Source organism: Ochotona princeps, chromosome 8 (assembly GCF_030435755.1).
Source record: "Ochotona princeps isolate mOchPri1 chromosome 8, mOchPri1.hap1, whole genome shotgun sequence".
NCBI classification, from domain to species: Eukaryota; Metazoa; Chordata; class Mammalia; order Lagomorpha; family Ochotonidae; genus Ochotona; species Ochotona princeps.
In genome coordinates this window covers 43,845,735-43,859,443 of record NC_080839.1, presented here as the reverse complement: position 1 = coordinate 43,859,443, position 13,709 = coordinate 43,845,735, and the positions used below count along the sequence as shown (strand labels likewise).

Below are 13,709 nucleotides of genomic sequence, written 5' to 3'. Positions count from 1 at the left end.
ATTCTGGTTTTGCTAAACTCTCCCAGGGCTTGATTCTCAGACACACAGTGTAGAAGGACAGCACTCTCATCTGACTGCAGGGAAGAGACAATTGAATCCCTGGAGTATTGCATATCCTAAGTCATTTCTATCTAGACTGGCAGAATTAAGAAAGGAAGTTATGTGGTTTTCTTAACATTTTTCTTTTATGAAAAGGTTAAGATTGGAGACTTATTTTTTTAAGAGGTAGAGAAAAAGAGCCCTTACCCATTGATTCACTCCCCAAAGGTGCACAGTGGCTAGGAGTCAGGAAATCAGTCCAGGCCTCCCAACAGGGTGGTAGGGACCCAGTTACTTGAGACATCAACACTGCGTCCCAGGGTTTGCATAAATATGAATGTGGACTCAGGATCCAGAGCCGAGGGGTAAACCCAGGTTTTTTACTACAGGTGTCTTAGGTGAAGCCATCTGCTGTTAATGTTTTGTGCCTTTTCCTTGATACAGGTGACTGTGTAAGGGCCACTCATGTGGTCCTGAGAATGTACCACCTGCTTGTTGTTCTTGGTGGCAGTTTGGCTATGTTCCGACAACAGCCCATACCTCAAAGAGTCCTCGTGTTGTCAGCTCAATAATCATCAAAAGCATTATTTCCCCTTTATTGCACAATGGTACTTCCAAAACTGTTGAAAGTAGGATTAAAAGAAAGTTCATTTTGGTGCAGAACATTATATGCACTAAATCTGTATGTATTTTTTTGAAATTTTCAATGACCCTTCATATACATGGATTTCAAAAACATTTTTAAAGGTTTATTTTACTTATTTAAAAGGCAGAGTGACAGAGAAAGGGAGAGAAAGAGAACTTCCACCTACTGATCCATTCCCCAAATGGCTGCAGTGATTAGGACAGACCCAAGCTGAAGCCAAGGGCCTGAAACTCCATCCGTTTCTCCCATGTGAGTGGCAGGGGCCCAAGTACTTAAGCCATGCTCCACTGCTTTCCCAGGCAAGTTAATAGGGAACTGGATGTGATTCAGGGCAGCCAGGACTCAAACCCACGCTCTGATTTGGGATGCCAACATCACAGCTGGCTGCTTAACCTGTTGCACTACAGCTGTAGTCCCCAAATTTTTTGCACCAAAATAAGTGTATTGCTTTATTTTATTTTGCTTCATTTCATTTACTTTATTTTATTTCACATGTTCGAGAGATAGGCAGTGAAGAGAACACTCCCATCTGCTAATTCACCCCCTAAATGCCCACAATAGCCCGGACTGGGCCTTACTACCCACATCAAACCAAAATCAGGAGCTTGGAAGTCACACATCGGTGACAGTCTAGAAGTCACACATGAGCGACAGAGACATCAGCCACACCTGCTGTACTTTAAGCTGGAATCAGGAGCAGCACCAGAATTTTAACCTAGACACTCTAATGTTAGATGCAGCCACCTTAACTTCTGTGTCACACACCCACCCATAAATTTATCTTTTAATTTTATTTTCCACAAACCATTGATGTGCCCTGGAATTCTTTGTTGGTTCTCCAAAGCTATTTCCAAATTAAAGACTGGAATAAATCCCTCAACCCCTATCCCATACATTTTCACATTGCCAAAGAAATAAGGTCCTCTGGACACACCCCCACAATGAAGTAAATTGGCTTTACAAAACAAAAAAGTACTACAGAACCAGTAGAGTTCTGGTTTCTGAAAAATTGCAGCTGTTAAAGAGTTAGGGGGTCTCTTAGTAGAAACCAGTTTTGTCTTAAGACTCAATTATTTCAAAAACATGGAGACACACAGAGAGAGAACAAGATAGAGAAGAAAGAAATCTTCCATTTGTTGATTCACTCCCTAGGACCGGGCCAGACCAAGCTAAACTCCATGCAGATTTTCCATGTCGGTGGCAGGAGTCTGGATATTTGGCCCATCTTCTGCTGCTTTCCCAGGTGCATTACCAAGGAGCTGCATTAAAAGTGTAGTAGTTGGAATGTGAATCAGTGCTCAGATAGAATGCTGATTTAACAAGCGATGCCACAGTGCCCACCCAAAACCGTTCCAAGTTTAAGTCATTTAAGCTTAGATGTTTGACAATTTCTAACTGCAGTGTAGAATCTAAGCTGCTCACCCTTTGGGATTCTGAGTTAGTTCCTAAAGTGATCTCCTGAAGAAGGTGGTTACAGAGAGATCTATCCACTGGTTCACTCCCCAAAAGGTTGCAATGACCAGCACTGCAGCAGCCTGCAGCCAGGAGCTTCATCAAGGTCTTCCACGTGGTGGCAGGGGCCCAGGTGCTTGGGCCATCATCTGCTACTTTCCCACGCCATGAACAGGAAGCTAGATTGAAAGGGAACAACTGAAATGTAAACTTGTGTGGGATACCAGTGTCACAAGCATCAGCTTTACCTGTTACATCACCACGCCATCCTCAGAAAGCAATCCCTTTGAGATAAATCCTAGATCTTTAGAGCTAGGAGTAGACTCTGTGGTCTTAAGCTGTGTGTTGAATTACATAGGGCTGCTATGAATATCGTTGCTAATGAGGATTGAAATTTATCTGTAAATACCAGGCAGATGCCGTGTTAGAATCAGCCTCATAATTACAGCTCGGATTGTCAAAGCATAGTTCGTTCTGTCTGAGTGTTACTGATGAGCTGTCATTTGAGTCCCGCATTAACTGTCATGTGGCATTTTTTAGTTATGCTTATCTGTTTGTTTTCCCTTTTGCTCCCTCCCTTTCCCCCTACCCCTGCCCCAATGAAACACTTTCTGTCTCTCTTCTTTGCAGATTCAAGCCCCTGTAAGACAACAACCAAAAGTTCAGACAACCCCACCTCCTGCTATCCAGGGACAGAAACTTGGATCTCTCACTCCTCCATCATCCCCCAAAACCCAACGTGCTGGGCACAGGCGGATTCTCAGTGATGTAACCCACAGTGCGGTCTTTGGGGTCCCAGCCAGCAAATCGACCCAGCTGCTCCAGGCAGCTGCAGCTGAGGCCAGTCTCAATAAGTCCAAGTATGCAGTGCTTCCCCTTTGTTCTTGCTTTGGTGGGCAAGGCCTGCCTTCAGCTGTAACAGTGTGATTCTTAAGTATGTAGACGCATGCAGATGTTTGTATCATATGTCTGTGCTTAATAAGAAACCATGAAGTTGCTTGAAGTACATGTACCCTGCCGGTCTTCAGAAGCAGTTTTCTCCTTGGCCTGCTGTTTATATTCTCTGATTTATTCTGTGTTCTACAGAATATTTTTTTCTCTTATTTTAAAGATCTAGTTATTTCAAAGGCAGAGATGCAGAGAGAGTGAGAGCGAAAGAGAGAGAGAGAGAATCTTCTACCTGTTGGTTTACTCCCTAGATGAACATAATAGTTGTGCATGGGTCAGGCTGAAGCCAGGAGCTTCATCTGAGTCTCCCACATGTGTACAGGGGTTGAGGACTTGGACCATCCTCTGCTGCTTTCCCAGGCATATTGGCAGTGAGCTGAATTGGAAATGGAGCAGTCAGCACCTGAACTGGCACCAGTGTGGGATACCAGCACTGCAGGCATCAGTGTTACCTGCTATGCCACAGTGTGAACCTTCTTTTTTATGTTTTTTTTAAAGATTTTTTATTATTATTTATTTAAAAAGTCAGAATTACACAAAGAGAGATCTTTTGTCCTCCCCAGATTCACTCCCCAGATGGCTGCGATGACCAAGGCTGATCCAGGCCAGAGCCAGGAGTCTCATCCAGGTGTTTCACGTGGTTGACAGGGGTCTAAACACTACTCTTCTAGGACGTTAACAGAGCTGGATCAGAAGTGGAGGAGCTGGGATGTGAACTGGTGTCCATTTGGGATGTTATCATCACAGGCGATAACTTTGCCTGCTATGCCACAATACTGGCTCCCTACGGAAAGTATTTTCTGAACTCTTGAACTGGCCAGATTTCTCCATGCTGACATTTTTTTAGCCGAAGCCTGTAACTGAGGTGTGCTGAGCCTGCTGGTTGGCACAGCAAGGCTTGATGCATCAGACACATAGATCTGCCCCTCCTTACCTTCACGGATTCTTGGCTGCTCCTGTTCCTTTGCCTGGTACCACCATTCCCCACCCCCAGCCCCCTGGTCCTCCTAGGAAATGCTCATTTATTCATTAAGAGCCCTGTGACTTGCCTTCTGATACATGATTTTGTCTGGTCTGTGTATGAGTGTATTATATTGGGTCATCATCGCTTTACATACGTGATCTAGCCTGTGAGTTCTCGAAGATAAGGGCTGTGTCTGAGTCAGCCTTTGTAAACCAAGTGACTGGCTCTGTGCCTAACATAAAGTATATTTGCTGAGTGTCTGTTGTGTTCTTGTAATTTCAGGCCCTCAGCTTTTCTGGAAACCTGTCTCTCTAATGTTAAAAGTCTTTAAGTTGAGAGACTTTTGAAGAAAATTAAGTAATGATACACAGAAGTACAAAATAGTAAGAACTGTGTCTGTCTTTCATTGTATTGGTAGCCCAAATTCTATGCATATTAGATCCTGAAAGATGGGGTCAGTCAATATATATGTTATGGTGGGCACCATAGGGAGCACTAGCCCAGGGCAGTTTGCTTTGCAGTCCTGAACTGAAGAGACTTCCAGGTAAGATTAGTTATGAAGGAAAGGAAGCATTTGTTTCACAAAGAATTATGGCAAGTACTCCATTGGCATGGACAGCCCTATTAAGAAAACACTTTAAAAAAAATGTTTAGGAAAGTGTGATTGACTCAGAAAAGAATTTGTTCCTGAAACAAAATTTTCTTCAACTTTTATTTGTCTCTTCATTTCCTGGGGGTGGGAACCTCTGTAGGTCTGCAACTACCACTCCATCTGGCTCTCCTCGGACCTCCCAACAGAACGTTTATAATCCTGCAGAAGGTTCTACCTGGAATCCCTTTGATGACGACAATTTCTCTAAACTCACAGCTGAAGAACTGCTGAACAAGGACTTTGCTAAGCTAGGGGAAGGTAAGTGAATGGTGTCCTATTTGTGGTTCTTGGCTATGACTTCTCTGTGCTAAAAAGTCACCAGGAGTCAGAGGGAATCTTAACTGTAAAAACATGATCACGGAGGTGTGGGCCCTTTCCTCAAAGGCTCGGTTTCAGAGCATGCCTGTGAGTCTGTCTTTACTTTTACTAAAACATTGAAGTCTTTTGACGTGCAGGAAATCCTGACCTGTCATGGGTTGCAGCAAGGAGAACAGGAACATGAGGGAAGAACCTTCCAGAAAAGATTCTGTGGCATAGAGTAAGATGATTGAAGTATGGTCACTCTTTGAAGAGGAGGGTGGCTCTCTCCTCAGGGATGAGCTTTTCCCACACAGGGTGACAGTTTGAGCCTGAGGGTGTGCCCTCACACAGATGCTGGATCTTTCCTTGTGAGCATAGTTCCAAGTTACAGTTGACTCACCACATGAAGGAGAGTGTGTGAACAAAAGTCACAATTCTCTCCTAGAAAATTCACATCTGATTTAGAAGACAACGCGCACACATGCGCGCACACACACACAGGCATGCACACTTTGGAAGCCAGATATGTCCTGGGGAAATTTTCTGATACATAATTCAAAAATAGAACCCCAATGTAGATAAAAGCACAAGGTAAAAAATTGAGCAGAGCCAAGTAATTAATTATTGACCAAATGTATTAGCTCTAATTGTTATTTTATTATTTTATGGAAATATTTTTAAATCCATATTACTTTCTTGCCTTCTCAAACAAAACAAGAGCATGGGATTTAACTTTTCTCTGTCAACTCAGTTTCATTGTTTTGTGTGCCTGTTACTGTTTTGGATATAAACAAAAATACCTTCAAGGACTGTTGAAAGATACAGTGATTTTTACAGCTAATTACTTGGTCTACAAGTTTTGTTATTTTCCCATTTTAAATAATTTCTCGTCTTCCGTCTTCCTGTCATATCAGTTTTCATATAAAGCTATTTCACTGTGCTTGTGTTTTGTAGCATCTTACTCTGCCTTCTCCACTAGTCCTTCTTGTCATTGCCTGCCCTGTATTGCTTCCCACAGGGAAGCCAGACCTCCGACCTCATTAGAGTTATGTAAAAACACTTAAATCCCAAGTGAGGACCTCAGGCCTTCTGCTTTGAGTAATGTGCTTAAGCTTTAGGGCTTGAGTTTGGTGCTTTGTTCTTTTCATTTACTTATTTGATAAGAGAAATTTTAAATGTGATTAAAAAAAAATCACAACATTTACTGTGTTGTTTTTAAGTGCACAGCTCAATAGGGTAAGTACCTTCACACTGCTGTGTAACCACTCTCCCGAACTCTTCATGTTACAAAACTGATGTACTGTCTCTTAAGTAGCAACGTCGACCTCTGATTCACTGCAGTGAGCGGACAGGGACCTTCGAGTCACAGAGGTATTGCCATAACTCAGTCAAAGGAGACAGTCTAGAAGATGGTTCAGAGGGATCCCTTCCCCTTCACCCTGTTCCTGTTTAGTGTTCCACGTAGCTGAATATATACTTTTGTTTAAAATGTAATACAAATGTAATTGTGGGATATATTATTTCAAGACATTTATGCATGTAGTATATACTAGTCAAATCACAGTAATTTGCATGTTGTCCCTGTTCCTTTGGAGCTTTCCATCTCCTTGCTTATCACAAAGCCTGACGGAGGTTACTGTGGATGCCCGTGGCTCACTGTGATGCTGAACCCGAGACGCTTTCCCTCTCCCTGACAGTGTTTCGGTGCCCCTGACCCTGCCAGCCCCTAGCGCTGGCCTCTGGTCTTGCAGGGTTCTGCAAGAATGAGCCTGAGCCATGTTCTGTCCCTGCAGGCAAGCATCCAGAGAAGCTTGGCGGCTCAGCTGAGAGTTTGCTCCCAGGGTTTCAGTCTGCCCAAGGTGATGCTTTTGCTGCTGCACCGTTTTCTGCTGGAACGGGTTAGTATAGCAAGCACCTAACCAACAAGGCTCTCTTTGTGGACTGTTGCTGTCTTAGAACTGTATCCCCTCCCCCAACCACAGATGCCTCTAGCGTGCAGGTGGCACATCCCACGTTCTGGCAGTGCCTTATGTGGCACTGTGATCAGAAAGGGATTGAGGAAAGCCTGGAGTTACTGTGGGCTAAGGTGTCATGACGCATAGCAGTCCTGTGAGGGCACACTTATACTTCCTTGACTGCACACATGGCTTGAGCAAATACTTCTAAATTTCAGGAGTGACACACCAATGGCTTAGGTTCTTTGGAATGATTTGATGAATTCTAAGAATCAGATATTCTGTCCTGTGTCTTACACTTTGCCAAGCTGTGGTTTTGTGTGTGCATGTGGCATGCACTCACCAAGACAAGCCACACAGATATCATCTTGGTTTTTCCTAATGACATATAATCTCTTAAAGTGTCACAAATATTTTTGGAAAGTTATAACCTTCTTACCAAAATATATGTGGCCTCAATATTACACTTTTAGGTCTCAGTTGGAGACTCTGACATACATCTTTATAGTCATATTTTTGTAAATTGTTTTTAAGATTTATTTGAAATGCAGAGATAGGGGCCAGTGCAGTTCTGTAAGAGATTAAGCCTCAAACTGCAGCACTGACATCCCTTATGGGAACCAGTTCAAGTCCCAGCTGCTTCACTTCCAGTCCTGCTCTCTGCTTTTGGCCTGGGAAAGCAGTGGAAGGCAGCTCAAGTGCTTGGACCCCTGTACCCATGTGGGAGACCTAGAAAAGCTGCAAACTTCTGGCTGTGGATTGCCGCAGCTTTGGCTATTGCAGCCGTTTGGAAAGTGACCCAATGAATGGAAGATCTTTCCCTCTCTATCTCTCCTTATGTCTGTTACTTTGCCTTTGAGGAGGAGGGAGGGAGAGAGAGAGGAAGATCTTCCATGTGCCGGCTGACTCCCCAAATGTCCATAACGGCCAGGGGGGTCAGGTCAAAGCAAGGGATTTCATCTGGGTCTCCCATGTGAGTGACAGGAGCTAAAGAACTTGGGCCATCTTCTACTGCTTTCCCACGACATTAACAGGGAGCTTGATCTGAAGTGAAGCAGCCAGGTCTCAAACAAGTGTGCATATTGGATAACAGTATCCCAAGTGGCAGCTTAACTTGCTATACCATAACATCAGCCTCAACAGGCATATTTTCCCTGTAATATATCAGGCACATTTCCCCCAAATCTTTGAAGAAGCTCCTAAAAAGCAAATTTAAATATTCTGCATTAAATCCCTTTATTAGACAATAGCCTAATGTCTCTAATCAAATACCTCTTTTCTGAACATGAACTTAATTTCATGGTTTTACTATTGTAAATGCTACAGTAATGAGTAGGTTTTGAACATATTTTTGAAGAAACCAAAATTTGATATGTACCTCCAAAGTTGATTTTTTTAATAATATGGATTGATTTGATTAATTTATACTTCTAGCCTTGCATGTTGTTTTCTGTCTGCTTTCTTTAGGCTTTTTTTTACTTATTAATACATTTCTCATTTCATATCTGACTGTCATTCTCTAGTGTGATATATAATGCTTTCTCTTGTTTTCTGGTCATTTTAGCATTGAAGTTTCAATTTCTTTTTAAACAGTGAGTTACTTGAGCTATGTTTTAATTGCATCGTTGCTAACATGACCTATGCATCTTTGCTGTAAGAGGGAGATAAATCAGAGTCTCCAGGAAGGGGTAGGAATTTGAAGATTTCCTTTAGGATTGTCCTGGCAGTCAGTAGCCTGTTCCCAGCTGCAGTGCCTGGTTTGATTTTTAGCTCCGGCTCCAGCTCCTGACTCCAGCTTTCTGCTAATCCAAACCCTGGGAGACAGTGTAATTGCTCAGCCAGTTAGGCCTTCCTACCTGCAGGAGACTTGTATTGCATTGCTAGTTCCCCACTTCAGTGGTATTTGGGGAGTGAACCAGCAAGCTTTTTGACTAAGTATTTTAAAATCACCTATTCTCCCTCCAATTGTAACATCTCACCTTTTGAGGATGGTTTGTTTCAATGGGAATAGGATGCTTATGTTTTAGTATGTGTGTTTCCCAGTAAGAAATGAGTGAGTTTTTATGGAGCTTTAACTCTATCCCATATGCATTTATGTGATGCTCTCATTTTTATATTGAAGCTAATTGAGAGCTATGTTTTTTAATATTAAATAACTAATATGTTTTATGTATTCTTTTCTTTTTTTTTTTTTAAAGATTTATTCATTTTATTACAGCCAGATATACAGAGAGGAGGAGAGACAGAGAGGAAGATCTTCCATCCGATGTTTCACTCCCCAAGTGAGCCGCAACGGGCCGGTGCGCACCGATCCGATGCCGGGAACCTGGAACCTCTTCCGGGTCTCCCACACGGGTGCAGTGTCCCAATGCATTGGACCGTCCTCAACTGCTTTCCCAGGCCACAAGCAGGGAGCTGGATGGGAAGTGGAGCTGCCGGGATTAGAACCGGCGCCCATATGGGATCCCGGGGCTTTCAAGGCGAGGACTTTAGCCTCTAGGCCACGCTGCCGGGCCCGTATGCATTATTTTCATTTTAGCTTTATTTGGTGTTTTTAATTTTACATTTTTAAATATTTTGGTCAAGTTTTAAAATATTACAAGATGAGGTCATGAGGTTTTTGTGAGATTTGGTTTACTTCCCAAATGGCCACAACATCCAGGGCTGGACCAGGCCAAAGCCAGAAGCTTTATTTGGGTCTCCCACATGTGTTCAGGGGCCCAAGTACTTGTTCCATCTTCTGCTGCTTTCCCAGGCACATCAGCAAGGAACTTGATCAGAAATGAAGCATCTGGGGCTTGAACCTGCACCCATATGGGATGTCGCTGTTGCAAGCAACTGCTTTAACTTGCTGAACCACAGTGCCAGCCCCTTTATCTAGAATTTTATTTCTACATACAAGGCATTTCTCGTGTACTTTTTTCTTCTTTAAAGTGATTTGTATATGTAGTTGTATAATTTGCATTTTGCTTTCACATCAGAGACTGAGGAACAGTGTTTTCACCCTTTCTTTCTCTCTTTAAAGAAACCCTGTTTGAAGCACACTTTACTAAGTTGTCAATTGAGAGCATGTTCGTGGTTTTGCAGGATAGATATAAGGGTGGGTGGAAGTGTGAAGGAGTGGGCTGAGGGAGGTCTGCTTGACGGAGCAGTGCTCTGTGGGACCATTCTGCTGCTTGTGTAGAAGCCAGGGGCAAAGAATCCTTTCCCCAGGTTGGAAGAAGGGAAATAAATCCTGCAGCTGGAGTCAAAGGTCCCCAGAGGACACAGCTTAAGAGATTGGGAAGAAGAGTTTCGAGAAGTTAGGGATTACACTGAAGAATATTGGGATGCAAGAGGAAGAGTTGAAATCTGAGGGGCAGCTGGCCCCTGGAAAATCAGAAGTCAGGATCCTAGGAAATCAGGGCATCCGAAGGAGGGAGACAGAGTCATGGTCCTAGGATATGTGGGTGAGCTTCCCCCTTCCCGCTTCTTGGGCAGGCCTTGGAGGAGAGAGGTCAGGTACCCGCAGTCTGTGAGTCTGGTGCACCTGTCACCCATCGGGAATACTGGGGCGTACTGACCACTGTGTGCATGTGATTATGGAGGTTCATAGAAGGCTATCTGTAAATAGCCTTGCAGCGCCTTTTGGGCCCTGCACCCTTCCTTCTGCTGGACTGTCCAAGTGAGCCCACTAGACTGCCTGGCAGTGGGAATCAGCTGCACCTCTCTCTTGCCTTCTGCCGCATCTGCATGTCAACCCTGTGTGTCCCTGAAGCCCACTGCCTCCTGTGCATGTGGTGGGAGCTGGGCCAAGGGGCTCCTGCATGCTCAAGGATGGGTAGGTGTCATATATGCTTCTCTGTGCTTGGGTACCCATGCCTGGTTCCTGTACTCCAGGGGCCTCTGTGCTGGAGGCAGACATTGAATGTCTGTGACACCTGGGGTAAGAAAGGGAGCCTGTTGTGGGGAGTGAGAGGGTTTCTGGCCCAGCCAGTCACCCCACCTTCACTTTGCACGTTGTCCTGCCTCTCAAACTGCATCTTGCTGGCCCCAAGGAGGTAGAATTGGGAACAGCAAGAAGTGGTTGCCCAAATGTGGGTATAATCTGTCCATGGAATGCATGATGCTGTGAGATGGGGTTGCAAGGAACTAAAACACTCAGCAGGAAGGAGCTGGGGAGAGAGAACTCAGGACATTCAAGGAACTCAAGGAATTTGCCATCTCTTCTGATCTGCCCAATAGACCTTAGAGGACCCTCCTCATTCTAAAAGCAGAGCTGGAGAGAGACAGAGAGACCCAGCCAGTCGGAGACAGGGAAGAAAGAGATCAGAGCCAAATGCCTATAGAGATGCTACCAGTCATATGCACATGAGCCTGGCACTTACACTTTGCAAGCCCCTTTCACAGATGGTATGCAGAGGCTCAGGGAGGTGAAGAAAATGTTTCACATCTGAAGACCAAGGGCAAGAGGGTTCATAGAGGGGTTCTGGACCTCCAAACTCAGCCCTGTATCAGAGATCAAGAAGGAGGCCTTGATAAAGAGATAGGGCAGGAGACAGACATGTGAGTGGGTTGCTCCTACCTCCGTAACTGCATGGGTGACATAGACATTACGTGAAAGGCAACGTTTGTACAGACCCCCAACACAAGTGAGTCCATGTCAAAACTGGTGAAAATGGAGTGATGGAGATAAGGCTGTCACACCAGTGGCCATGATGGCATGATGGAGCATCAGACTCCATGTACGGTGATTCGTTGTGAGAATCTGTGGTTGTTTCAACTCAAACACTTCATAGCCAGTGAAATGAGACTTTTGACCAAGCTGTGTGCTAATATTCAGTGTAAAGACAATACAAGTGAGAGCCCAGAGACCTTGTTCTTGCTGTAGCTCTGCTGGTGGGTCTCTGGCTGGCCTCTTAATGGTTTAACTTCTCTTAACTTCTGGTTAGTCTCATATTGTCTTCTGGAAATTTAAAAAAAAAAAAGGTAAAAAAAAATTCTAAGATCGCTTCAACTTTTCATATTCTAAGAGGTGGATAGACTGCTATAAGTCTGTAATTTGCCCAATATAGAATGAATGCCATAGTATGCTAGATATAGTCCAGAGCTAGATGTAGATAGATGTCTGCCCTTGCACTAAGCAGGAAGTGTATTTCTACCTCTCCCTGTGACTGCCCAGCACTGTGTCAGACATTATGGTAATACAGCAGCTTGTAGACCTTAAAGGACACTGGGCACTGAAATTTTATACACATGCTGGATTATGTAATTGGCATGGTAGATGTACCAGAGTGTGTGATGTGGGCAGTAATTCCTATAGGAGTTCTGGAAGAGATTTGTGTATGCTAAAGTATCCTGGGAAGAAATATAAGGCATGTGCACATCCTGATGTTATCATCGGTTGCGTTTCATGGTGTGTTACAAGGACCAGATCGCCGTCTTATAACTTATACTTGCTGTTACAGTAGATTATATCCACATACAGCCCTTTATTCTGCTTTGAGACTTCCTTGGTAATTTTAGCTGGTTGGTTAACAGACAGCAAGTTCATCTACATTTACTTGATGTTTTCTGCTTTTCTGTTTTCTCTCTTGACCCCACTTTCCTCTCCAAGCAGCTCCAGCTGAGAAAAGGAAGGGTGGGCAGACTGTGGATTCTGGCCTCCCGCTTCTCAGTGTTTCTGACCCTTTCATTCCTCTTCAAGTACCTGATGCACCAGGTAGGTAAACAGAGCTGACCCGAGGTTAAGCAGCCGAATTCTGATGTCCTGGGGCCTCTGTTTAAAATAGTCTGTGAAAATGGTATAGCCCCAATAATAATAGGGTGCTCTTTTATCTTTTTACTGTGTTTCAATAAGAGGGACAAACTGATCCTACTACCTTCCTTTAACAAAAATAATAAAATCATTCAGGCCATAACAAATTACATTGTGTATCATATCAGTGCTCAGTTTTTAAGCTTTGGTGTTATTAATGGTAATATGAGGGGCCTTTGTATCGGAAAGAACGTTAGTCCAGTATGGTTAGAACCTGGCAGTATGTGATGAAATAAACAGCAAATGAATAATGGTTCTTGTGTGATGATGGGGTGTGAGTGCCTTCTTGTCTAGTGTCTGGCTTTCTATAACATGCTTTTATTTTGTAACATAACCAAACATAGAAGTTGATAGTGAGTCAGAAGACTACATTTCAGGCTCCGCCACTACCTGAAGACTCTTATAAGTGACTCAAGTTGCACAGCAGGAATTAGAGGATCTCTTTCTGTCTGCAGTCTAAAAAGTAAAACATGGTATGTTCTGATGGGCACAGCTTTTAAAACAATTATAAATGCTTTCTGTGTAGAGCTCATGAATGCCTGAGATTCCTTGTTCTGTTCTGCCCATGTGTTTATTTTGGAGGCAGTAATATCCAGGTAGGTTTTCTCTTCCCCATCAGTTTCTTTGAAAAAGAAAATATATCCAAGACCCTAGAAACAGCAAGTGGTCATTTGGCTCTGATAATTTGTCCTTTTCCCCCATTCTTATCCCTGACAGTTCTTAACCTTGAATTCACAGGATCAGCTCAATTTTCCTTCTCTCCCTGCAACTACCTAAAATCAGTGGGAAATCATTGGATACAAGGTGGTTAAAGAAAAAAAAAAAGGGAAGCAAATAGAGGCCCTTTTCTTTTGTACACCCTTCAGGTACACCTGGTGATACCCAGATCAGCCAGTTTTGAGCAGAAGATTGTAAAAGAATGAGCTGTAAACTCAAGCTAGGGTCTCCTGGCTTGC

At 43.6% G+C, this 13,709-nt stretch overlaps 1 protein-coding gene across 9 annotated transcripts in view; it reads left to right on the top strand.

The window, feature by feature from the left end:
• AAK1 (AP2 associated kinase 1) overlaps positions 1-13,709 on the top strand; it is a 170,747-nt gene that overhangs the window by 130,421 nt on the left and 26,617 nt on the right. For 5 of the 9 annotated variants that reach the window (XM_058667913.1, XM_058667916.1, XM_058667918.1 and 2 more), the window contains 4 exons: positions 2,768-2,997; positions 4,802-4,959; positions 6,795-6,899; positions 12,553-12,657. In XM_058667913.1, coding sequence (XP_058523896.1) covers positions 2,768-2,997; positions 4,802-4,959; positions 6,795-6,899; positions 12,553-12,657 — 598 coding nt within the window. The remainder of the gene's footprint in view (positions 1-2,767; positions 2,998-4,801; positions 4,960-6,794; positions 6,900-12,552; positions 12,658-13,709) is intronic. The other 4 variants (XM_058667915.1, XM_058667919.1, XM_058667914.1 and 1 more) reach the window with 3 other exon arrangements.